The sequence below is a fragment of the Symphodus melops genome (genome assembly GCF_947650265.1).
Source record: "Symphodus melops genome assembly, chromosome: 23".
NCBI classification, from domain to species: domain Eukaryota; kingdom Metazoa; phylum Chordata; class Actinopteri; order Labriformes; family Labridae; genus Symphodus; species Symphodus melops.
The window spans coordinates 9,237,684-9,264,122 of NC_136713.1; the positions used below are offsets into that span (position 1 = coordinate 9,237,684).

The 26,439-nt window shown below is 44.0% G+C and overlaps 2 protein-coding genes across 4 annotated transcripts in view; both read left to right on the top strand.

Moving 5' to 3' along the window:
• The window catches only part of LOC306818407 (sodium/potassium-transporting ATPase subunit alpha-1), a 39,653-nt gene extending 37,796 nt beyond the window's left edge, over positions 1-1,857 (top strand). For all 3 annotated transcript variants that reach the window (XM_079335973.1, XM_079335971.1, XM_079335972.1), the window contains 2 exons: positions 337-428; positions 1,655-1,857. In XM_079335973.1, the coding sequence (XP_079192099.1) occupies positions 337-428; positions 1,655-1,683 (121 nt within the window). In that variant the 3' untranslated portion in view covers positions 1,684-1,857. The remainder of the gene's footprint in view (positions 1-336; positions 429-1,654) is intronic.
• Positions 1,858-5,226: 3,369 nt separating this feature from the next.
• On the top strand, positions 5,227-25,453 carry LOC306818408 (sodium/potassium-transporting ATPase subunit alpha-1). The gene is made up of 23 exons (XM_079335974.1): positions 5,227-5,478; positions 13,448-13,561; positions 14,365-14,424; positions 15,913-16,014; positions 16,128-16,229; positions 16,665-16,778; positions 17,075-17,209; positions 17,679-17,796; positions 17,966-18,234; positions 18,325-18,633; positions 19,697-19,831; positions 20,033-20,228; positions 20,331-20,506; positions 20,614-20,750; positions 20,830-20,980; positions 22,064-22,232; positions 22,311-22,465; positions 22,738-22,861; positions 23,600-23,745; positions 23,841-23,971; positions 24,229-24,330; positions 24,509-24,600; positions 24,823-25,453. The coding sequence occupies exons 1-23, from the start codon at positions 5,467-5,469 to the stop codon at positions 24,849-24,851; spliced, it is 3,078 nt and encodes a 1,025-aa protein (XP_079192100.1). The 5' UTR covers positions 5,227-5,466; the 3' UTR covers positions 24,852-25,453.
• Positions 25,454-26,439: the final 986 nt, after the last annotated feature.

Here is a 26,439-nt window from a genome sequence, read left to right on the forward strand (position 1 = left end):
AAATTTGGCTTTGAGTTTCACTGCTGCACACGCTGAGCCGCATCCATAAGCATCATTCCAAATCCCCCATTTACAAGCATTTGAAGCAATGCCTCATGGGAGTTTCACTGCCGACAGCACAGAGGACTCCTCCCAGCTTCTGGATTAATCTTAAAAATGGAGTCTCAACAGTCAAATGTTCCCCCCTGAAGCTCTTAATGAGCTCTTAGCTTCAGCCGACCGTCGAGCCATGAAACGCCTGGGTCGATGTAAAAGACACAAACACTTTGCACACTCTCGTCTTTTCTTACATTCCAGCTGTTACTCAACCACTCTGTCTGTCCCTCTCTTCCTCAGGCCGTGCTGGTGGTTCTGTGCCTTCCCATACTCCCTCCTCATCTTCCTGTATGATGAAGGTAGAAGATATATCCTCAGACGCAACCCAGGCGGTAAGTCCCCTCGCTGGATCCTCTTTACAAAGTGTTTGGATAAAACCTCAGAAATCACCTTGATAGCTCCGGGGAGCTTCTCAACTAGTTAGGCAACAGACTGACATTAATGTTGATCCCTCGGTATGAGCTACAAAACTACACCGTCCCTGTTGAGACGGACTGTTTGTATATCATCACTGTGACATGCCTGTAACGACGCCTGACTCGGGATAGCTGTCAGGAACTAAGATGAACTAAGATGTCAGCTTTGTCCACAGGGGTCGCCAAAATCAACACAAACTAAAAGATCCTCCAGTAGCTGATGAATTAGGTTTTCCTTCAACTCAACCAAAATCTTCCTTTAAGGGATTTAAAAAAAAAATCTAGTCACATTGAAGGAGCTGAAAATGAGGATTTAATTGTCAAATGAAGCTTCTCTGCTCCTGAAAAGTTCAGCTACCATACAGAGAGCAAAGCAGCGATCGTGTGTGTGTGTGTATGGGCATGGGCTCCTTATGTGCCCCTGTGTCCGTTTGTGTGGATGTGCGTGTTATCCATGCGACCCCTCAACGGAGCAGTGAACTGTGGCAGATGGCAGAGCCCAGTGGGATTTCAACCCTCAACCCCGCAATTGTTAGTCAAAGCCTCATTCCAGCCACGGGTCTGAGCACAACCTGCACACAGCAGAGCTGCCATTGATGCAGCTGTGCTTGTGTGTCGGTGTGTGTTAGTGGGTCTGCTGCATCTGAGCCCCAGCGCACACGTCAGTGAACATCCCAGCGCCCATTCATGGAGAATCATTTGTTACCGTCAGACAAGTGGATAAACAGAAGGAACAAACGATATGTAAAGAATCTCGTCAGAGATGATTCACAAGTTTCACAATCTAACTCAAAATTGGGTCCATGATTCCAGTCCAGTGGGTTTTTAGCGTTCTATGAAGGACAGTCAGAAAATAAAACATAGCTCAGGGCTCAGTGGCGCGCAGCAGAAATAGTGAATGCAGTCACACAGACTTTATGGGAGTTTACATCCTTTCAGTCACAAGTAAAGAGGTTGATGTCATCACCTCATGACACTGCACAGATGTTTGGCTCTAAATTAAGAACGCTCATGCTAGCTCATCACCTCATATAATATCAGCCTGAGTGCAAAGAAAACACAGGTTACATTTCTTAGTTACTGAAAGAAAACGTGGAGGATTTAGAACCTAATTCCCTGATTGTGTCTCCTTTGGTTTCTAGGTTGGGTGGAACAGGAGACATACTACTGAGTCAACACAATCACAGAGGGAGCCGTCAGTGTTTCATCGTTATTTACTGCCATGTTACATATTTGTCTGAAATGTTAGCCAGACGTGAAAAAAAACCACACATAAAAGCATGGATGAATTAAGAATCTCTTGATGTATATGTCTTTCTCAATAAAATATTTCCTTCCCCTTGTACATCCATGCTTTCAAGCTTTTCTTTCACTTTTCTTTGGGAAAAAAAAATAAAAAAACAAATGTCAGGCTTTGATGCAAGATGTAGTCTCAAGGTTTAGTAGGTATGTAGCAGGGAAGTCTCGTCTGGTGACCCGTGAGTGAAGATTTCACACCTGAGCGGTTCCTAAACTTCACGTCTGGGGTCTGATGTGACAAACTCAGAAGCGGGAATAAAGAATGCAGAGATAGAACTAAAAAAGCCAGGATGTTTTTAAGACGTGGAATAGACCAGCAATCAATGAACGACAGTCAAAACAATTCATCTTATTTCAAGAGCCAATAGTTCTCTTACATCATCACGCCAATTGTTGAACTTTTTGCAGATCAAAAGCAGAAAATTAAATCAAGTTGATGTGTCAGAAAGTAACTGAGTCACACATTAGGAACATGTTCATGAATTCACTAATCATGTCAGTCTTATCTGCTGCTACTCTGGATTTTAACTTTTTTAATCTGTATTTTCTCAGCCCTTTAATCTTCAACCTTGTAAGGTAGAGGAGTGTGAGCATAGTGTGTGTTTTTGTTTGTGTATGTGTGTCCATGATCTCAAGGGCTAGTCAGCCACAATGATGTTTGCAATGGATCGCTCCATTGGCCGCTAATGCAAAGAGGCCCTCTGTGAAAATTAACCGAAGCCACTTTTGTGCTATCTACTTTGTGTTTGCCTCTGTCATTATGAGCGCGTCCTTCACCATCAAACCCCTCTTGTGTGTACTTGTGTGTGTGTGTGTGTGTGTGTGTGTGTGTAAACAGTATCATCAGACCAACCTGGGCACAGATGGCCTGCTTCACACACGCTTGGGGAACACTTAAAGGCAGAATGTTACTTGAATTGATGCACTTTCATTAGTGAAAACTGCTAATGCTAACCCCAGTCAGGTTGTTTACCTCCTAACTTTTCAAGAGTGATTTGTTTTACAGCGAGTGTTAGAAAGACGTCGAGTGTGCAGCCTAAAGGATGAAGGGATGTAAAGAAAGGGAAGAAGGTTGATTAATGGTAAGAAAGGGAATCAATACCATATAAAGGAAGAGGAGAAAACAGAACATGTTGGCGTTCTGGAGAGCACATTTTCATTGCACACAATTCATCACATGATTATGACTTGAGAGCATAAATGATGGTGTGTGTTGTTTGTCATCGCCCGCTTTCTGATGAATTGCAGAGCCGATAAGAGCGATTCAGTTGTGATGAATTGGGCACAGAGAAAGGCAGCAGACAAGACACCGACATTATCGTACCTCCATCCTCTGCACACAAGCACACCCCATGAATGTGCCTGTTGCTATGGCAACTTCATTTAGAGCCCTCTCTTTCTCGTCCCTCTCTCTCTCTCTCTCTCTCTCTCTCTCTCTCTTTCTCCCCAACATCTAAATAAAATCTTGTCTATTTATAGAGCAACACGCTAGCCACATAGAAGTCACATGCAAGAATGTGAAAGCACCAAAACAAAAATATAGTACAGTGCATAAAAGGGAGAGATTCATGGACATGAGTGGAGAGACACACACACACACACACCGCCAGAAATACTAAGGCTTCGTGCTGTGGGTCCATCTGTGAAGGCGACATTGATCTTTCAAATGCAAGTTTTTGTCGATTTTGCTTCTTTTTTTTTTCTTCTTTTTTTTTTAAATAGCCTCAAGAGAAGATAGAATTGCCTGTTGGGTAATCAAGCTCGTCCTCACTGAGGATTGTAGCAGTGAAATCTTCCTGTCTCTGTCTGATCTGTCTCAGATTTATCTTGTCAGTCGGCACAGAGTGCTCTCCGGGCCGAACTGATAAGCTCTATTAGAATACACTGGGAGCCAGACAGTGATTGACAGTCTACCTATCAGGATGCAATAGCACTGAGAAAAGCAGCGGGTTTGTTCCTGTGTGCTATGGTCTTCTTCTTTTGAAGAGGTCTCTTTGAAAAACATAACCTAGCACAGCCTGTTGATAGGGCTGATAGGGGTTTTACTGGTTTCCCCCCCAAATATGTGAAATATGAAGCTCAGGTGAGACCGACTGACCTCTGTTTCTGTCCCTGTGAACAACAAGTGGCTGAATGTTTCTGGTTGCAGGCTTAGATCCAGGGATGAAAGACTAAATCTCTCATTTGTGTCGTGGGATGAAAGGGTTTAAGAGCTCCTGGAACAGATGCAAAAGGACGCGAGGATGCTGCTGCTGGCTTACAGTTCGGTTAAACTTGCTAGCGTAACAGCAATGTGATAATCAATGCGCTTAACTGCACACAAAGAGCCTCCATACTTGCATCTCCACAGGTCAGGGGGCATCATGGCTCATAAAGCTTGCAGGGTTTGAGCTATTAGCAGCCAAAAAGTGACATTTGGCCAAAGACTTAGACTGTTGAATCTAAAGCTGCACTTTTGCCATTTTTGTATCGCTAAACCACCAAACAGATGCTCTGCTCTTGTCCATCAATAACATTATTTTCAATATCACTAAAGTATTATAAAGTGCAACCCCAGCTCTGTTTAAATCAGATTTTTTTTTGTAGCTCTGGATTTAGAAGCACAGGGTTCACAAAGTTGGCCACCAGCTATCATCATGGAACAACCTTGTCAAAGCAGCATGGGAAAGGAAGAGTCTGTGAAGCCAGCTGTTAAGCCTGGGTGAGGTGCAGATGAATCTGGAGTGTTTGTGTGTGTGACAGAATAGGGAGAAAGTGCTGGGTTTTTTTTTTAACTCTACAGTGATGGCTGTGAAGTTACATTTTTAGGCCCTCTGCTAATGATGTTACCAGTGTATTTGAATATTTGATTTATTTTAACACTTTAAAGGGTGACTATTTTTAACATATTCGTTCAGATAAGATCATGCAAATATAGTTTAAAAGTCTCAAGTTCACAGTTTGCAACATGTCAAAAAAAATTCTGCATATCATTTTAACATTTTAGTGTATTTTTATGGTTTAGCAAACAGAACATGAGATGTCAAAAAAACAAACATCTGAACCAGAAATTGTAAAAAAAAAAAAAAAAAAAAAAAAATATGTGCAAAGCACAGCCCAACTAAGAAAGTAAACGAAATGCATACACTTTGGGTAATGTTATGTTGTAATGTTGTGTTAATTTTATTTTGCAACAAATCCTCTCCAATTGATAAATAAATAACTGGGGGGTTTCCACTCAATTTTATTAATGCAATATTCGTATTTTTATTTCTGCTGCTTTTTTATCCATGTGATGATCAGTGCTGTGTGTGTTGCATGGCAAGCTGAGAAAAAAACGCCCTATTATGGATGAAGCCCCGCCTCTATCCGTGGCGTTACCATGGCAAATGGTGTCGACGTCACAATGGAAGGAACGCCGTCTATAAGTATTGGAGGGTCTGCCGCGGCGGCTCGCGAGCTCGGATGTGCGCCCTGAAGGAGTAACACGTGCTGTGGAGGAGAAAAAAAAAGTTGAAAAAAAAAAATAATAATAAAAAATAACAAAAAAATATAGCAGCCACATCCTGGAGTTTTATTTTCCTTAAATATTTTTTTTATCGTAAATAATTTTTAAGGTGGATTTTTTGTTCGTCTATTTCTACTTCAACTGGGAAGAGTCCACATCTACGGAACCATGGGACGAGGAGTAAGTAAAACATTTTCTCTTTGTTTCTCTTTTCTGAAGCTGGTCGTGTTTGAATCGAAAGAAAAACGACTAAAAAGTTGACCATTCAAACAAGTGGTTTACTGGAACAATGTGGATGTCACGGGCGTGGAGGTGGAGTATCACATGTGTTAAGATAAGCTACAAGCCTGGCTTTTTCTCTCTCCAACTACTGCGAGGACTTCCGTGTTTGCAGCCTGCCCCCCACCCCCCCAAAAAACAAAACAAACAAACCACAAGACCCACTTTTGAGTTTAAAAGAGTCAGAAATAAGTTTCCAAAGACTGACAAAGATGCTTTTAGCGACTCGGTGTCCGCTTACATAACGGGACTGTCAGAAGTTGTGCAGGGCTTCTAACGGTATTAACTGAGATGTTGCAGCTGTGGGGTTTTATTTCACTCCAATTTGAGCCGAAAAATGGAGACACATTTACTCCTGCTCTGTGTGGTATTTCAAGTCGATCCAAAATGACTGTAGCGCTCTGAAAAGAAGAAACATTTGACAAGTCCATTTCCTGATATGTTGCCGTTTTTTTTCTTTTAAATGTGGCACTTGAGAGGACAGCAGTCACAGACATGGTGTGACAGTGGGAGGGAGAGGTTGGTGCAGCCCGTGTTATCCTTTGATGGCTGAGAGATTTTAGAGCTTTGTGACTATTAAACCTTAACTCGAAAGTCAAATCTACATCCCCCGCTCTGGATCATTTCTCTTTCAGTGTGCTCATTTCAAGGAGCGAGTTGCATTGCAGTGGTGTTTTGCAGGCGAGCAGTGAGAAAAGCATGCACACACATAGTTTTGTGATCAGCAGCTCTTAAATCATGTGTATGAGGCCATCTCACAAAACATGACATTTTTATCATGTAGCAGTTCTCTTTCCATGACGGATTGTTGGTTTCTCCACCAGAACTGATCAACTCGCTTTGAAATAGTTCTGTAAGTTGTTTCCAAACGTTGTAATGTGAGATTCAAGCGTTCAGCTCTGTTTTCTCTGCTCTGCACGGATTTATTTATTTATTTTCAAAAATCATCACATTTGCTTGTAAATGTTTCTCCCCGTTTTATGGCTTTAAAGATTCATAGATTGAAAATGATCACCTGTAACTATTTAATCCGAATTTGATCCTTCTGTGTGCTGAGTTGTCATCAGCTGGTTGTAGCTTGGTGAATATTCAGAATTTCAAATGTGTGTCTTCCGTGTGTTTTTTAATGAAAGATGTATACAGGTTGTTATTTTCACTGACATTTTGACAGGCGGTGTGTGTCAAGACCCAGTTTGTTGTTTAGCTCCTCATTTTAAGCCACAGCACAGCCGTTATTTCCCCAAAACTTGAAACCCACTGGACTACAAAATATCAGCCGTCGCCACACCCTTCCATGCTGCGCAGTACAAACGCTCATTATAGATGCAGCCTGCAAGTGATGGAGAGGTGGACGGAGGGAGAGAAAGATCGATATACAGAGGAAGAGAGAGAGGGGGAGATCTGTGGCGGGAGATGTGAAGCAGAGTCTCATTCAGTAGTGTACGATTCTGAAAATCGTTTCTCTCTCTCTCTCTCTCTCTCTCTCTTGGCTGCTGTGTTTAGTTTTTTTTTGTCCTCCTCTTCCTTCCATATGTGATGAAAGCCATGCCCTGCCCCCATCCAACCTCCGTCCACCTCCCCACTGTGCCCCCCCCCTCCTTTCCTTCTCCACCCCTTCTCTCCGCTCTTCTCTTCCTTTTTTTTTCTCAACACATTCAGCTTTGGCAAAGACAAATAGCTAGACTTGGAAGGAATGAGCGCGACTCCAGAGCTTCCCTGGTGGGAGGAAAAGGAGAGAAAGACACCGAGGGGGGGGGGGGGGATGTTTTGCTGTAATGGAGAAGAATCATGAGATTGAGCGCAGGTACGAGAGAGAGATGGTGTTTTCTCCAAGCTTCACCCTTCTAAAAGGAGATTACCCGTCTGCTGCCCTTTTTTCTGCTCTACCAGGTTTGCTCATCACCTCGGCATCACAGTGCAATCAGCGGGGAAAAGAAAGTGAGCTAAGAGGAGGAGGAGGTGGAGGGGGAAATATGGGGGGGGGGGGCACCAGTTGCCGCATTGCCTCCCAACTTGGCTCTCAGATATGATGTGAACATCCAGAATTGGGTCTTTACTCTTCAGACGGTCGTGATGAAGTTAGGTGTGTTCTCTGCGCTCGCTGGCAAACACGGCAGCGACGCAGAGCAGGCAGGTGTCGAAGTCGCAGGAGACCGATGGAGGGAATCCTACTCAACATTTGATCCTGATACCGCTGCGTGTTTTCTTTGAATTTCAGACTTGACAGCAAAAAAACAACACTGTTCAGAAAAGGGACATTTGTGCAACTTCACATCATTCCAATAAAACAGAAGTCACATTCAGCTCGGTGTGGTCGCACATATCTGTGTTTTATCATTTCCCCTCCACCAGCTCTCTATGCACATTATCTCAGTCTCATTTAATTGGAGCATATGGCGTGCAACCTGTCGAGCTTTCTGTTTATGTTCCTCACCCGCTCTCTGGAAAGTAGGGCGTGTGGTTAAAGGAGCAGTAATCACAGGAACGATGTCTTTGATTACAAGAGAAGGCAACATGTGGAACTCCGTCTCACTGTTCTCCCCGCTGTGACCTGACCCAGGAACATCAGCCCGGGGGCCACGTTTAGTCGCAGCCAAAAGGGGCCCCCGATCCTGCCTTCACATCCATTCTTTACACTCCGTTTCCTTCTTCTTCTCTCTTTCTACCTTCTCTCTCTCTCTCTCTCTCTCTCTCTCTCTCTCTCTCTCTCTCTCTCTCTCTCTCTCTCTCTCTCTCTCTCTCTCTCTCTCTCTCTCTCTCTGAGGATTTAACATTCTTTCCGCTCGGCAGTCATTGTGTATTAAGCGGGGGCTTTTGTCACACGCCACCTCTTGTCTGTGACAGAACACAGCCCCTCTCTCTCCCTCCGTCTCGCTCTCCTTTTTCACAATCTCTCCATCCCTCACTCCCCCCCCCCCTGTTGTTCCTCTCTGCCACGCTGTTTGCACCTTTTATCTCCTTGCTGTCTCTTTCTCTCTCCATCCCTCTCTTCTTTGGCTTTCTCACATGACGCCACCTCTCTCTCTCTCTCTCTCTCTCTCTCTCTCTCTCTCTCTCTCTCTCTCTCTGTTTGGTTTTGCAGCTTCTGGCCGTGCGATTTGTTTTCTGTGGAAGCTCTTTGAACTTTCTCTGCGAGCCTGTTGCTCAGCATTAAAAAGAGCGATCTGAGGAGCTCACTGTTTCACCAGGAAGTGGAAAAATGTGACATTTTCCATGACACGGGAATGCCATGTCATAATCCAGGCCTTAAGCACCTCTGCCTGAATCCCTACATAGTGTGTGTGTGTGTGTGTGTGTGTGTGTGTGTGTGTGTGTGTGTGTGTGTGTGTGTGTGTGTGTGTGTGTGTGTGTGTGTGTGTGTGTGTGTGTGTGTGTGTGTGTGTGTGTGTGTGTGTGTGTGTGTGTGTGTGTGTGTGTGTGTGTGTGTGTGTGTGTGTGTGTGTGTGTGTGTGTGTGTGTGTTGCACATTTTATGTCCTAGCACTCCTGAGGAAATGATGCAACTTGTAGCTATGGAGTCTTGGCCTATAAATGTCCGGGAGGCGGGGCTTGGTCCTGAAAGTGGGGAAAGAAGCGAGCCATTGATTTACTTTTTCATTCAGCTTCTCCCACATCAGGAACAATTTCTCTTCAAGACTGCTGCTTCTAAATGAAGCATGAGCTGGTTGAAAAACAATTGTGTTTGCCTTGAAATCTGAGGAATGCTAACTGTTATAGCAGCAGCGGAGGCATGAAAACATTGCTGTTCATTGAACACAGGAGGGTTGATGCAGCAGTAAAATTTTCATTTGTCTTGGTGCACGTAATGAAGAAGTCTCTAACTCTTTTCTGCTTGCATGGACTTTCTTTCAGACTCTTTGTCGGGGGCACGCTGTCCTGAAACGTCCTCAAATGTTCAGGAGGATTGTGTGAAAACAGCTTCTGTCCCCATAAATTTCCTTGGCGGCAGCAGAGAGTTCACAGCCTCTGATTCATTCATTCACTTTTGTGCTGCTTGGAAAGAAGCTTAAAGTTGCTCTGGACGTGAAGGGAGTGTTAAGCACGACCCCCCCCCCCCCCATGTCAACCAACACGCTCTCTTTTCATTGGTTAAAACAGAGAAAAGAGGAATGAGGAGGCAGAGAGGGTACATGTGCAGGAGGAGGGGCCAGATAGAAGGGGGCGGGGCTACATCACTTGACTCTGTCCATTCACATATCTCCAGAGGGGTGGCATCCGTCGCTGCTAGCAACGAGGCAGCGCGCTTGTGTGTGTGTGCACAGTTGAATGAGCAGCTTGTGTATCTGGCACCAGGAAGAGCTGTTAGTCAGAACTCCAGTTCGCCTGTAAAAGCAGTGTGCGCTCTGAAATCTGCGAGCGCCTGACCGAGCGCTCTCCTCTGTTGTTTGTGCGAGCCTGTAGGACGATGTTCTCTCAGGCGGAGATTACAGGCTCATAACGGGCTGCAGAGAGACAGAGGCTCCTTCATTGAACATTTTCGGTTTAAAAAACAGTGCAGCCCACACACCCGCGGTCCTAACAGTCACATGAAAAGATTTCTGAGCCTTTGTTTGTGTTTTTGATGTCTATTTTATGGAGGTTAGACAAAGAGTCATTGTTCAGTGTCCAGTAGGCCTGTTTGTGTACGTGTGAATGCTCACCCGTTTGTTTAAGCCAGATTACAACCCTGGACTTCCATATCGACATATTATAAAGTGCTCAGTTTGATATGGTTCTGCCATGGAGCAGCCAGCGTGCTCTCAACAGTTCAGACTCGGGTGTTTGATCTGGAGTGGTTTCGTGGGCTCTGAATGAAAGACGAGAGCGAGTACAAGGCCGGTACCAGACACAGCAAACCAAAAAGAAAAGGGAAGAAAAGAGGCTTTTGGTGTGAACACCCGGAAATCCCCGTTATAAATTTAAAAAAACCAGCCTGTCCAAACAGTTTCTCGTCAACTTTTGATAGATTTTGATGTACAAATGCAGCTTTTTCTTTCTTATCTTTGTTTTTTTTTTTACATTCATCACACTTGATGAATGACAGATGAGTCTAAGTAAGTGAAGGGCAACCAGAGGATGAGAAAAAGCCCGTCTGGAGTTGGAGCTTGGTCTTTATTTGCACCAAAGTCAGGACGCTGTAGATGAGGTCAGAGGTCAGCTTGTGGTCAGGTAAATAATTGGTCATGTGGTGGTGTTAAAGTGGTCTTTTGGAAGTTATGGAAAGTACCGTTTGTATTTCAGACACAGAGATAGAAAGTTCAGATCTGAAGAGTTGCATCGCACCTGTTCAACGTGACAGCAGTCTTTGAGCAGAGATGACAGGTCCTTGACCTGAAACATCTGATAGTTCCGCATCCCGGACCCGACTCCAACATCTCCCTGCTTCCATGAATCCGTCGTTCATGTCTGTTGGAAAGAAGAAGTCTGCATTCCAGTTTTGGGATTTGAACCACTGTTGTTCCGCCTGAAGCCAGATGGCCCCCGTGGGCCCATCAGGGATCTAAAGGCTAAGATGTGGCCGCAGCGATTCGGGGCCAGACTCAGTGTTTTCCCAGCTTAGCCGGCCGGGGGACTCCAGCAACAATAACAACATGTGCTGAGATCACACACTCTGCCTGGGAAACGTGAAAAGGCTCATGCAGAAGAAACACAATATTCCTCAGCATATTTCCATGACTGGGATCGTGTGCAGGAAGTCCATATTTGGCTTTCTTCTGATCTTTTTTTTTTTTTTTTCCAAAATGGCTGCTGCACAACAGTGACTTGTATGCAGACTAATGGCTCATTAGTAGTCAGCCTCCATCTCTCCCTCCCTGCTCACATGCTAACACCTCTGATCCTTGTTCACTGCTGAATTATAGATGAGCTTTAACTGCTAATCGATTTCAGCTTCTGCTGTTGTGATCTCCTCTCACCGCACCTGAAACGCTCACACGGGCTGAACTTTCACTCCCTCCTCCAGGTGAGCTCGCACTCATTTCACCTGTTGAGTGACACACACAGCGGTGTAGTTTAAAACTACTCTGCAGCCGTTTATCGTGTCTTCGACTCCATTCTTTTCCTGACTGACGATTCCTGCGATTCACTCTGGAGGAGGCATGGCTTCTCTCTGGACATCCGGGACGAAGGATGTTTGTATCCTTGTGAAAACGAAGCTGAAAGCATCTCCACTTGCCATCTGTTGGTGCAGGATAATAAAGTTAGGGTGGAGCGTGTGTGTATGCAGGTGTTTCTGATGTAACCTGTGGCTGAACACTTGTCAGGATGGCTGTTTGTAACTGCACAAAGACTGCTGAAGCAAATGTGTGCCAGATAAGTGCTAATGCACACTTTTCTCTCTGCCGTGTGAAATGATTTAGTGCAGAATTTAATGTCTGGCTTCTTCTTCCCTTTGCCTGCTCCTCTTTCTCTCTGTATCTCACCTTCTCTCTGTCACTCCGTCTCTTCCACCCTGTGGCTTACAGCCGTCTGGAGGACACAATCTTTGCTCGGGCCTTTGTTGCTTTGTTGTCAGCTCAGGCAGCGGCTGATAATGTCTGTCTGCAGAGGAGGAGGAGGAGAGAAAGAGGCTGACTGTCACTCTGAGTTGGAGCTGGAGAGCTGATGGAGTGATTCTGGGAGTTGAGAGGAAAAACACATTTGAGGATATTTGATGGAACAGTTGTTGCAGGGATGCTTGAGACCAAAATAGGATCCGTTTGAATGAGCTGTCTTCAGCCTACAGCAGGAGAGACTTTGAGTTAAAATCAACAAGCTGTCCCCGAGTATGATTACCAGTAAATGAGTCCTCTGTGCTTCGGCGTAAACACGTAGTTAGCCGGCGAGGTTATGTTGAGGGGACGTGCTGGTGAATGAACAGAGTGTTTGTTGTCGTTTTCTCACTCAGGCTGTGGCGCGCTTTACTGCAGACGTGGGCGTTTGAAACAAGCGAATATTGTTTTCACGCCAAAGATTTCTCACCGTCACCGTGCAAGGGAGGAAAACACCTTATCAAGCAACTGACCAAAAACAACACAACACCTGTCCCTCCCCCCTTTTTATAAGTGATTGTTAACTTCTTCATGGGTTAAAATATTCTTCTGATCAATCCCTGAACAGCGAGCGTCAGTGTCTGACACCATTTTCTGCACCATTCTGACGTTAATCTAACATCAAGATCATGAGGCAGAAACTTCTAATTCATAGATGTATAGAAAACACAGCTCATCTTTTGGTTGCGGTCCCGTTTCATGAAACTTGTCAGCTGCCGAAGTGAGACTCGAACAAACGCAACGCTTTATAAAAAGCTTCTCACGAGACAGAAAGCTTTCCAAAAGTTTGCATATCCACAAAAGTCGATCCCCGTGGAGTTTGTTTGTGCAGTGGCAGATGGCACTGGTGTCCATAAAGCAACACGCCTCGTGATCTCTCACCCCAACAGCACGTGACCAGGAACCAGGTGACTCCGTGTTCTCATCAACTTCCCCTTCAAGTTTTTGGCACTTTGTCTCCCCAATTTAGTCCACACTGTTTCCTGTTTGTGTGTGTGTGTGTACTCTTTCATGTCGTTGGGCCTCGACCCACATGGCGTCTTACCGTGCTGATGTATGACAGGATAGCTGCTGGCGTTTTGAGTCATTGGGCGTGTTCATGTCACATCAGACACCCCTCAGCAGTAGTGAGCGTGTTATTTATGCATGCGCTCCAATAAAGCTGTTTGAGTCTTAACAAGTGTTTCAAGTATCCATGGTTAGTGTCCAAAGCTGTAATCAGCCAATCGTCTGTCTTAACTGAGGCTGCAGGTTACGCTCTCTTTCTGCTGAATACAGTGGTGCTGAAAACATCAACAAGCCACTTCAAACTACCTGACTCGAATTGCTTTCTGACTTTGTTTTTTTTTTTGTTATTTGCAGGAAGGACGCGAGCAGTATGAGCTGGCTGCGACCTCGGAGCAGGGCGGCAAGAAGAAGGCGAAGGGGAAGAAGAAGGACAAGGATATGGATGAGCTGAAGAAGGAAGTGGATATGGTGAGTGTCTTTGATTCGCTTCCATCCACGATGGCTTCAGGCCTTTTTTTCTTCTTTATTGTCCCAACATCTGACCGTCCTGTCATCCTTATCTACTGCATGTACTTCCTTCATGCTTCTTGAAACCCAGATACAACCAAACAGAATCAGTTAAAGTGTCTGAAACACGAAGGTAAAAGGCCTTTTAAGCTTCAGCTATGAAAGCTTTAAGATGAGGTGTGGTTTGATATCTGCATACCTAAATCTACATTTAATTTGAGGACACTGTAATATGTAATGTCATAAATCAGGCTTCTAAAATATTGCAGATACATCTAAAGTCTTCTCTTTCTGTCTGTGCCCACATGTTCTTTGTTTTTTCTCTCTCTAGCTCCCTCACGTTTGCCTTTGCTTTCACTCTCGTGTCCTCATTTCAAGCCGCGCTCTTATCTCAATTTGTTGCTTCTCATATTACCATATTCCATATGCTCTTCCTCCTACATTGTCCCTTTTCTCGTTTCATGAGTCGTTTCTTCTTCTTCCTCCTCCTCCTCCTTTTTTTTTTCTGTCTTCCTCCTTGTCAACCTCATCCATTTATTCATCCTTTCCCCTGAACAACAAACGTCCCTCCTGTCATTGTTAGAGCTCCTCTCAGTGTTCGGTACTCACTCGAAAATGAAAGGTCAGCACACACTATGCCGAAAATGTCAGTGGCTCTTTGACATACTGAACACACACACACACACACACACACACACACACACAGTAGATACACATGCGTAAACACTGTAAACTGAAGTCTGTTTCTTGTGGTGTGTTTGCAGGATGATCACAAGCTGACCCTCGACGAGCTCAATCGCAAATATGGAACAGACCTCAACAATGTGAGTGACGTCCTGTTTCTGTGTCTTTTTCCACAAATGTGTCACACTGAGGTGTTATTTTGGCAGCTACATTTCTCCCCTCTGAACTCTGTCAACATAATCTAACTTTAAAAACACCGATTATTTTTTTTTTAGTTTGTCTATCACTTTCATGTTAAATTAGCAGCCGCTTACCGCCTGCTGTTCTCCATGAACTTCTATCCTGTCTTCAGCTGCTGAATGATTTATGAGGCTTTAATGAATCCAACTGAGTTTGTTTAAAGGAGAGGATGTCTTCCAACATCATATCAGTCTCATTGATATGATCAGCTGTAGCTCACTCAGGATTCATTTAAACACTCCTCGTCGAGAAAGCGGTTCTTGATCCCAGGATTGTTTCATGGCTTCATTTAAAAAGATTTGAAACACACAAAAAATCTCTGTTTCTCCCTGTTCATGACGAACACTGTAAAAAACTGTAAATCTAAAAATTCTTGTGAAACCCACTTTTTTTTTTTTAATCATCTTCTCTTCTCAGAGTGAGATGAGAAAATCTTACCACTCTGTTTCCATCCAGAAGTATGTTACTGTCTTTAAGTGAAGCCTTTATTAGCTTAGCTTAGCATAAAGACTGCAGACACAGGGACAGTGTAGGTTGGACGTGATAATGTAATGTCACTCGTTCTGAGTATTGTCTTTTGTTGTAGTCTTTATGAAAACGTTTGTGTAAAAAAAAAACAGGCACTGATTGTTTATGTTTGTCTGAAGAATCTGTTTTTATGGATTGTGAATAAAATATAAATAAGATACATGGATTTCTTATCCTTTATTCAAGCAGGAAGTACCTTATTGAGATCGAAAAGACAAACCGTGTCACACACCAAGTAAAAAAAGACAAATGACAAGGGAAAGAGAAGATGGAAAGAATAGGAAGAAATGGTGCTGACAAGGAGATCTAACCATTACAGTTCACATGTGATGACATTTTGAGCTCTCAAAATGCCAGCAGGTGGAATTTCTGACCTTTGGACGCTGCTTAGCCGTCTGGCGGTAGCTATACCTTACTTAATATCCTCTCATTAGCAGCGCTCTCTCTCTCTTAATGCTAATGAGCTCCTGGTCAGATGAGGAAGATCAAGGAGAATAGGTAATCAGTGTGTGTGTGCAGCTGCTGCTGCTGTGAATAATTAATCATCTGCAGAAGCTCCTGTGCCCAGATTTCATACGATCCTATTTCTCTCCTCTCCCTTCATTTATCTCTCCACTCTGGTTTTCATCCTACGTGCTGATGAGGGAAATCGTCTTGTTTTTCTGTTGATGCTGCGTTCCTAAGCAACTCGTACAACCTCCAGTTCCCCTGAGACTTAAATAGTGCCTGTGAGATTGTGTTTACCTGTCAGACTGGAAAACAACAATGACGCATTAAAATGTGGTTGTTAAGATAAGATTGAATAAGTGTCAGCTTTTAGTCACTCCATAACCTGGTGTTAATTTTGTTTCTATGTGCAGGGTTTGACTAGTGCAAAGGCTGCTGAGATTTTGGCAAGAGATGGACCAAACGCCCTCACTCCTCCTCCCACCACCCCAGAGTGGGTCAAATTCTGCAAACAGGTATCATCAGCTCAGTCACAAGCTAGCTTCTGCCACTTCCCTCTGTTCTGTGTTGTCTTCTCGTGTTCATTTCAAAGTCTAGTTGTAAAAAAAACAACGTCTTCATCTTCTAGATGTTCGGTGGTTTCTCCATGCTTCTGTGGACCGGTGCCATCCTCTGTTTCCTGGCCTATGGTATCCAGGCTGCAATGGAGGATGAGCCTGCCAATGACAATGTAAGAAAAGCTGCTTGAAATATCCACGTCACATCTTCTCTTCTTCGAAAAACCTGACACCTCAAGATTTTTATTTCCTATGATTTTTTTAACAACGGTATTATCGGCTGTTTTGTTGACGTTCTTGTAAAAAGATGTGCCAGTCTCAGGAGCAGATTGGCCAGTCCATTTCCAATGGTACGCTGCAGAGACACCTTCCCAGGAAGCTGGTGTCGCTGTAGCACGGGGGGGGGGGGGACCAGGAAGTTGACGTAATTGAGAAGCGAGAAAAGAAATTGTGCAAGAAAAATAAACGCATAATTAAAATACTTAACAAACAGCTGCTTCTTTTCATATCTCCCTGGATGCATTTATATCTGAACCCTTAAACTTCAAACAGAGCAGAATGTAAATGTAAAGGTCAATAAATAAAATGTAAGTCATTTATGTCCACAGCTGTACCTGGGTGTTGTGCTTTCTGCTGTCGTCATCATCACTGGTTGCTTCTCTTACTACCAAGAGGCCAAGAGCTCCAAGATCATGGACTCCTTCAAGAACCTGGTCCCACAGGTAGGACTCCCAACCCTCACCTGATTCAATACATGTCTCCTCGTAGATGTTTCCCGAAATGACCGTGTCACCATGTACTTTAATGTAACTTCAAGGTCTGGACGATTTAGCAGCACAAAACAAAAAGCGTCCCCCTGATAGTTCAGTCTCATTGTCCCTGTTTGATAATGAAAGTCGTTTACATTATGACGGCTGAAGATGAGATTCGCTTGCAGCCCTGGAGGCAGCTTAAACCAACAAACACAAACACCTCGGTCTCACCCTGTCCCCCGTGTCCGTCGTGTCTCCTCTCGTAGCAAGCCCTGGTGGTCCGAGACGGCGAGAAGAAGCAACTCAACGCTGAGGAGGTCGTGGTGGGAGATTTGGTGGAGGTGAAAGGAGGAGACCGGATCCCAGCTGACCTGCGAATCATCTCGGCTCACGGCTGCAAGGTGGGCGACGTTGAGGGGACTTCTTTTCTCTCCTGTTGGGGACTTGTTTTAAAAAAAAGTGTGCTTCAGTCGACAGCTGGACCGCATCCTTATTTTTTAATGCATTGAGCTTGTTGATGCTGCTCAATGTAAGCAGTAAGTGAGTGGATTTCTCAGACTATAAACATGTATCATGTCAAACAAGGTACTAGTTTTATTTCAAAAGCATTAGGACCAAAACAAAGCTTGTGATGCATTTTGAGATCATTCACCCGAGACACTCGACCCAGAAATGCCTCTTTCTCTTCTACACCAAGTCGCCTATCTCTGCATCATTAAGCTGTCTTATAGTCAGGGACCCAATGAGTGCTGTTCAACCCAAATCTGCCAGAAACAAAGTGTTTTCTTCATCTCGATTCTTCTTGCTTTTCTCTTTTCTGCTGATGCTGCCACGTTATGTGTGTCATGTTTTTTTTGGTTTGTTTCTCAGGTGGACAACTCCTCTCTCACTGGAGAATCTGAGCCCCAGACTCGTACTCCTGACTTCTCCAATGAGAACCCACTGGAGACCAGGAACGTGGCTTTCTTCTCCACCAACTGTGTGGAAGGTACGATGAAAGGCGGATGATACAGAGAGAGAGAGAGAGAGAGGGACTTTTTTTGATAGATTGCCCAAAACCAGACATTGATTTGATTGGCTAGAGTTAGGCTTTTTCAATGTTATGTATATTTTTTGAGTTCCATACATACTTAGGTTCCTCTTTATCATGGCTGCAGGAACCGCTCGTGGTGTCGTGATCAGCACCGGAGATCGCACCGTCATGGGTCGCATCGCCACTCTGGCCTCTGGACTGGAAGTGGGACGCACCCCCATCTCTATTGAGATCGAGCATTTCATCCACATCATCACTGGTGTGGCCGTCTTCCTGGGCGTTTCCTTCTTCATCCTCTCTCTCATCCTCGGGTACACCTGGCTGGAAGCCGTCATCTTCCTCATCGGTATCATCGTCGCCAACGTGCCTGAAGGTCTCCTGGCTACTGTCACTGTGAGTCCTGTTTTACTGTTTTTCTCAGGTCAATTTAAGCCCCTAAAAAACAACTTATTGACTAATTGTCCCAAAAATATCCCTCTCTAGGTGTGTCTGACGCTGACCGCGAAGCGCATGGCCAAGAAGAACTGCCTGGTGAAGAACTTGGAAGCCGTGGAGACCCTGGGCTCCACCTCCACCATCTGCTCCGACAAGACCGGCACCCTGACCCAGAACAGGATGACCGTGGCCCACATGTGGTTCGACAACCAGATCCACGAGGCCGACACCACCGAGAACCAGAGCGGGACCTCCTTCGACAGGAGCTCGGCCACTTGGGCCTCCCTCGCCAGGATCGCTGGACTCTGTAACCGCGCCGTCTTCCTGGCTGAGCAGAGTAATCTTCCCATCCTGAAGGTACGATGTCGCCCTCATCCACACTTTCTCTGTTGATTGAATAAATAATAAAGACTGTGACTTGGTAGATAATTAGCTCTGGATTGTACATGATCTCTGGACCTTCATTCAGCAACAAGAAAGCCTTTTTTCTGTTGATCCGTGCTTTTAGTTTGAGTGTTCATTATGTGGGCAGTGTTTAAAACTTGTGGACTGCTGACTCATTTTCAAATGTTCCTTTTTTTCAGGCACTGAACAACAGACAATAAAATCACTGTTCTTCTCTTTTCTTCTGTTTTTTGATATTGGCCTCATATTACTGGTAATGTCAACAACTGTTCACGCGTATCGTTGTCTTTTTTCGAGGCTTATATGGAATTATCAGACATTTAATCCTTTCAAAGAAACAGACCTGTGCCACCATCAGACTTGTTTTGCAGTTGTTGTATCACGTTCCCTGTAGTACCTACACACACACACACACACACACACACACACACACACACACAGACACACACACCCAGGAGTAAAGTAGGTCTCCCGGCACTGAGACTTCACTTGGAGCTCAAGCTCTTGTTTTAATGGCCTGTTAATTAGTGTGTGTGTGTGTGTGTGTGTGTGTGTGTGTGTGTGTGTGTGTGTGTGTGTGTGTGTGTGTGCGTGTGTGCGTGTGTGCGTGTGTGCGCGTGTGCGCGTGTGCGCGTGTGCGCGTGTGTGTGTGTGTGCGTGTGTGCGTGTGTGCGTGTGTGTGTGTGCGCATGTACTGTATCTGCATGTGTTAATCACTTGTAAATGTCGATCTGGCTCTAATTATCAATCACTCTCCCTTCACTGCTCATTATTTTTCTCTCTGCCCACTGTTATAAGCGCTAGAGGGAGAGTAAACAAGACGTTGGGTTTTCATCAAAGCCGATAATTATCATCGCAGGAAATAAGCATTTTTCTTACAAGGCTCCTTCCCCAAAGGAATATTTCTTGCATGGTGTATTTTCACATTCCAGTTTGACACAAAAAGAGTGCAGGACCATTTAATCGTCCAGTGAGGGTATTTATTATTCTGATTCAAGTTTTCTTTGTCCTCCAGAGAGATGTTGCTGGTGACGCCTCTGAGTCGGCTCTGCTGAAATGTATCGAGCTCTGTTGCGGATCAGTCCAGGAAATGCGGGGGAAATACCCCAAAACATCCGAGATCCCATTCAACTCTACTAATAAGTACCAGGTATGCAAAGAGAAGCTGGTGCAGCGTAACATCTTTTCACTTGTAAATCTGCTGTTGTCCGATGTTATGATAGATTTTCATTTCTGGATAATAATAATGGAAGGCTTTTAAGGCCCTTCTCATACCTGTCAGGGTACAAACAACAAAAGAGCCATTTCAACAAGAATTCTGTCAATGACTGTTTTATTTGTGTGTCTGTAGCTTTCCATTCATAAAAACAGCTCACCTGATGCCGAGACCAAGCACCTGCTGGTCATGAAAGGAGCCCCAGAGAGGATTTTGGACCGCTGCTCCGCCATCATGCTGCAGGGCAAAGAGCAGCCCCTGGACGACGAGATGAAGGACGCTTTCCAGAACGCCTACCTGGAACTGGGAGGACTGGGAGAGAGAGTGCTGGGTGAGGATGAAGGGCAAATGGGAATGAGATGAGACAATATAAATACCATCCCAGGTTACTCCTCTCATCCTCAGATGCTTTTTGGCTTTTGGTTCCATGCAGGTTTCTGCCACTTCAACCTGCCTGATGACCAGTTCCCAGAGGGCTTTGCTTTCGACACTGACGAGGTGAACTTCCCCACTGAGAACCTCTGCTTCATCGGCCTCATGTCCATGATTGACCCTCCTCGTGCTGCTGTGCCCGATGCTGTCGGCAAATGCAGGAGCGCTGGAATCAAGGTAAAGCCAGTATAGAAATCGAAACTTAAGCCTCCTCCGGCCAACTCACTGGAGTTATGTTAAAATGTGAATAGTGTTTCAGTGTTTTCATTTTTGCTTTCTCCTAGGTCATCATGGTCACTGGCGATCATCCAATCACAGCTAAGGCCATTGCTAAGGGTGTGGGCATCATCTCTGAAGGCAACGAGACTGTTGAGGACATCGCTGCCCGTCTGAACATCCCAATCAACGAAGTCAACCCCCGGTACTGCTTATTCCTACTCTCTGTTTAATTCATCTGCTGCTGGAAATAAACACCCTTTGCATCTTTGTATCTCTTCTAGAGATGCCAAGGCCTGTGTAGTCCACGGCGGAGACCTGAAGGATCTCTCCTCCGAGCAGCTTGATGACATCCTGAAGTACCACACTGAGATCGTCTTCGCCAGAACCTCTCCGCAGCAGAAACTGATCATCGTGGAGGGCTGCCAGAGACAGGTGGGAAGAAAACAAACGAGGAGGTGTTTGTGCGTGTGTCGAAGAGAAGAGTTGAACTGCTGTGCTATCGTACAGTTTGGCAAACGCAGCATGTGCCCTTATTATGTAAATACATCTTTGAATATTTGATATTTTTGTCCCCTAGTTTTTATTTCTGATTATTATTTCTGATTATTGCTCTGCTCTGATGACTGAGTTGGCAGAAAAAATCCAGCGTAGCATCTGTCATGCTGTGACCTCAATCATCCAGGAATATTCACGAGTGCATCAGTCGGCAGAAGACACCCTGAAAAGAACAGTGGTTTTATTTATTGATGTGAATGTTTGAATGAATTATCGCCTGATAAAGTGCAACCAGCTAAATAGTTCCAGTTTCATCGCCTAGTCCTGAACTATTCCTGATTTATAATGTAATACACATTTAATTGGATTTGGTATAAAATGTTGGTTATAGATGGGGAATTGTGACTGTAGTTGTGTCATAAAGGTAGACTTATAATAATGTATTCCAGACTCCTCCCTTTTCACTGCGTTCTTCTGTTAGCTGGTTTTAGGGAAATATATAAACTATGAGACAGGCTAAAAGTAATGTGACTCTTGTTTACGACAGTCACTTTTGTCCTTTTTTTGGTGAATCCAGTATCTGCAGTCAGCACGCAGCACTTCTCTGATTATCTTCAAAAGCAGACTCGACTGCTCCGCCCTGCTGTCTCTTATTCCCTTCTGTCACATTCCTCCGTTCTGTTGAATACAGCAGAACTGCCCCGAAACCTTCTGGAAAAATGAGACACAAAAGGATATTATTCTCACTGTCACTTCAGAAAATTGAAATGTCACTCAAAAGTGTGAATGGTGACTCCTAACTCTCTCTCAAAAAAAGAAAAAAAAAATGGAAACACCTGTTACGTTTGTTGAATCTCTCTTTATGCACGCGCACTCGGACTTCTCCGTTTGGCTGGAGTCAAATGTTTGTTTTGCTGAGAAAAATGTTCCTCCTCTTGACTTTCTGAGAAATGTTGTTTTGTTGTCTGCACAGAAACATTCATATTAGACTCACACGTCCTCTCTTCCCTCTCTCTGCAGGGAGCCATTGTGGCTGTGACAGGTGACGGCGTGAACGACTCTCCGGCTCTGAAGAAGGCCGACATCGGTGTTGCTATGGGTATCGCTGGATCTGACGTCTCCAAACAGGCCGCTGACATGATCCTGCTGGACGACAACTTTGCCTCCATCGTTACTGGAGTGGAAGAAGGTACGAGTGATACCCGCAGAATTAGAAACAACAGAGGAGGAAACGCATCGTTCTAACTGGGTGTTCTCTCTTCAATAGGCCGTCTGATCTTTGACAACTTGAAGAAGTCCATCGCCTACACTCTGACCAGTAACATCCCTGAGATCACACCTTTCCTCCTCTTCATCTGTGCCAACATCCCGTTGCCCCTGGGAACCGTCACCATCCTCTGTATCGACCTGGGGACTGACATGGTGATCTGACTTAAAGCTCTTCGTTTGCACTTACTGACATTGTTTCCTCCTTTCTAGTTCCTTGCTTGTGTTGTACCTGCTGCTGAAACAAAAAATTATAAGGCATCTAATTGGTACCTAGACTTTTGTTCGTGCCATGCCTCATACCTCCATTTAAGTTTCTCAGCATCATCAGGAAGTCTTAGCTGTAAATAAAGTGTATTATTTTCTTATTAACTCCTTAAATCATTGTGTTAGCGCACTCTGTGACCACCGCTGCGTTCGTCCAACAGGTCCCTGCTATCTCCCTGGCTTACGAAGCAGCTGAGAGCGACATCATGAAGAGACAGCCCAGAAACCCCAAAACAGACAAACTGGTGAACGAGAGGCTCATCAGTATAGCCTACGGACAGATCGGTAAACACAGACTCTTATTTCTATGGCCAAACCAGGAACAGAAAAGGCCATCCAGGTCTCCTTTGTTGGATCTTTGTGAAGGGGGACAGCTCTGTATCTGGGTGGTCCAAGATAACTAGAAGAGAGGCATGCACCAGAAATAGGCTCATCGTGATAGAGAGCAGCAGTGTGTTTGTTGGAGTGAAGTCAGAGCGGGATTTTTCCCTCTTCGGTAATGAAGCCAGGAATAACCTGACCCTTCAGGACTTCCTGAACAGCCTTATAAGAGCAGACGGCATTCTCCTCAAAGAAGAGGGGAGTATTTGATGTTCAGACTTCCATTACAAATATGAATTTCTCAATCTGTTCCTTTTAAATCAGAAAAGGTCACTTAAAAGCGAGCCTTTGCTTTTTGTATGTATAATCTTTAGTATCCCCACAGGGACATTTGTTGTGGACTCCAGTCCTTCTATAAGGTCACTATCTGCAACTTGACAAAAATCTAATGTTGTGAATTGACATTTATGGTCTAATAATTTATGGTCTTTTAACTTTCAAGAAGCATTCAGTTCCCCAGAAGACAACCTAATCTCATTTTATATTTATTAAGTCAATTAATACTCACATTTCCACAAAAGACCAAAGGCTCAGTTATCTTATTTAATCATGTATTAATTTTTAAAGTAAGTAGTTAGCTGTACAGCAGTGTCCTGTTAAGAAGGCTGACTCATTGAAAGCGTGCTGTCGTCCCTCCTGCAGGTATGATCCAGGCGCTGGCAGGTTTCTTCACCTACTTTGTGATCTTGGCTGAAAACGGCTTCTTGCCCTCCACCCTGCTCGGCATCAGAGTGTCCTGGGATAATAAGCACATCAATGATCTGGAGGACAGCTATGGACAACAGTGGGTCAGTGACAATTCATGCACCACGCAGCAAAGAAAGCCTCTCATTCAGTAATTCAATCCTGATAGAAATCCACTGTTGCTGTTGTTTCTCTTTAGACGTACGAGCAGAGGAAGATCGTGGAGTTCACCTGCCACACGGCCTTCTTCGCCAGCATCGTCATCGTGCAGTGGGCCGATCTCATCATCTGTAAGACCAGGAGGAACTCAGTCTTCCAGCAGGGCATGAAGTGAGCACACCGAAACCCAGTGTTTGTTTGATTACAGGACCAAGATGTAGATAATTCATCAGAAAATACACTCTCCTCTACTGCGGAGATCTGAACGTAATGCCTCATTTTCCACATCCTACTATCTGCTGTGTTATTCAAGCGTCAACTTTAATTACTCGTTTTTTTCTTTTGGCATTTTGGGTGTATTTTTTTCAGCCATTCAATTACATTACATTGAGTCTCATTTTCTCAATCTTCTTCCTTGTGTGTCTCAGGAACAAGATCCTGATCTTTGGACTGTTTGAGGAGACCGCCCTCGCTGCCTTCCTCTCTTACTGCCCGGGCATGGATGTCGCCCTCAGAATGTACCCTCTTAAGTGAGTAAAGCATGTTTGTACGGAGTCAATAATCTAGCTTTTTGCCTAGAGATTTGATTTAAAGCCTCAAACTTATTTAGTTGATTCTGTAACCATGGTTACTCTACCCAGCTCATGTAGCTCAGCAAAGCCTGAAAGCATAGGATGGGTTTCTCATTTCTTCTTGTGTGTTTTCCAGGGCCAACTGGTGGTTCTGCGCCTTCCCTTACTCCCTGCTCATCTTTATCTATGATGAAATCCGTAAGCTGATCCTCAGACGCAGCCCAGGAGGTGAGTCCACAATCCTTGCTTGTGTTGTCTTTTCCTTCTGCACTGTTTGTTTTTCTGCCTCGTTCTCCGTCTCTTGTTTTTCTCCTTTCCTTCTCTTTTTAAATCCCTGTTATACTTCTGTCTCTTCGCATGATTTCAAATGAAAAATAAATAAATCAAATCTCAAACTGCACAAGAGGAGGCCTCTAAATCCTGTGTTTTTTTTTCTCATTGTGCATCCAGGATGGGTGGAACGGGAGACCTACTATTAAACGACCCATCAGCCCGTCAGTCCAAGTCAGCTCATGTCTTCTCCTCCACTCCCGTCTTTGCATGAATATTGTCTTGCTGCTCGGAATAAAATTTTAACCTCCTGTGAAGAGAAGAAAAAAAAAAAGAGAAAACTATTGGAACGTGTTTTTATATTAGGGAATGCTTGATACTACTATTAGACGAATAAAGAGATGAAACGTGCTGATGATGATGATGATGCTAACAATGACATGAACACTGAACAATGACATGACTATGCGTGCCTTGTTTCTGAAACAGGACCAATTTTATACATGTTTTTAACAGTTATAAACATTCAATAAAAAATGCGCTCGAGTCAGGTCCCAAACCCGTTTCCTGTGCTCATTTATTGTGTGCGTGTGTGTTTGTGTAGTTTAACGCCACAGCAGCTCAGCATCACATTCAGGCCATCTGTTTCACTGTTTCCATATATGAATAGAGAATGCTTTATTGTAGAGTGTGTGAAGACAAGTCATGTTGATATTGAGGATCACATTCATATTGGAGTTACTGGATTAATGTTTTTCTGTGTTCCAATAATCATGGTATCAAACACCATTAAAAACAGCACTTAAGCTCACTGTTGTATGTTTCTTCTTGCTGTTTCCTTCCAAATTCTGGATGACACACATCAGACTATAAAGTTATTACTAACTGATCAAACACATTTATCAAAAAACTGCATTATATTCAGACTTTTTTTCTTTTGCCATTTAGAGATTTGCTCATGCCGTCTTCCAGGAGAAGTCATTTGTAAGTAAAAAGGTAAAAGTGTCCACACATTAAAAATGACCCATCAAATATTTTGAAGAAGAAATGCTGTGGTTAGTAAGACTGTTCAGTCCTGTGGTAGTTGATATTTCAAACTCTGGGACACTCTTTGAAATGCTCTGTATTTGATTTTACTTTAAATATTTAATCGACATGATCATTCTCTCATTTCATAGATGTCAGTTTGACTGTTGGGCATGCAGCCTGATATTTGATGCAAGACTTAAAACCTGTACAATGTCATTTATTAATCTTAACCTACAGCTAAAGATTCTTATTTGGTTAAGGTTTTTAATTGGATCAACAGGTGTTGTTTGGTTAATGTTTAGCTGTAGTCTTTAAAGAAAAAAGGCATATAAATGAATCTGCAACTTCAGATAGACAGATGGATATATACATTTCTTTGCCTCTTATGTCTTCTGCAAAAGCTCTCAGTCTCTGAGTTGTTCAGGCCTTGGTGGGTGTTTAGTTTACCATGAGGCACTTGAATGCCTAATCCACTATCCATAAAGCTGGGAGTTGAAGTCAGCTACTGTGTGGGGTCTCTCTGTCCTCCCACACACTGCCTGCTGAGCCTTGACATGCACACTTAGAGAGGAGGAGATTGTTAAGACTAAAAGAAGTGCAGAGCAGCATCCTCCTACTTTAAAAATGAACGGTTTAAACAACAGAGAAAGATGCAACATGAATCTAAACACATTTGTAATGTTCACTAAAAACAGAGATCAGGGTATAAATGTATGTATCTTTCTTTTCCAAAACTAACGGGACAATCAAAACATAAATGTGATATTA

Excerpts from the sequence above, each read along its gene's own strand:
- LOC306818408 (XM_079335974.1), top strand. Across the intron at positions 16,230-16,664 it reads ATGAGCCTGCCAATGACAAT|CTGTACCTGGGTGTTGTGCT; the intron begins GTAAGAAAAGCT and ends TTATGTCCACAG. Across the intron at positions 22,466-22,737 it reads TCGACCTGGGGACTGACATG|GTCCCTGCTATCTCCCTGGC; the intron begins GTGATCTGACTT and ends TTCGTCCAACAG.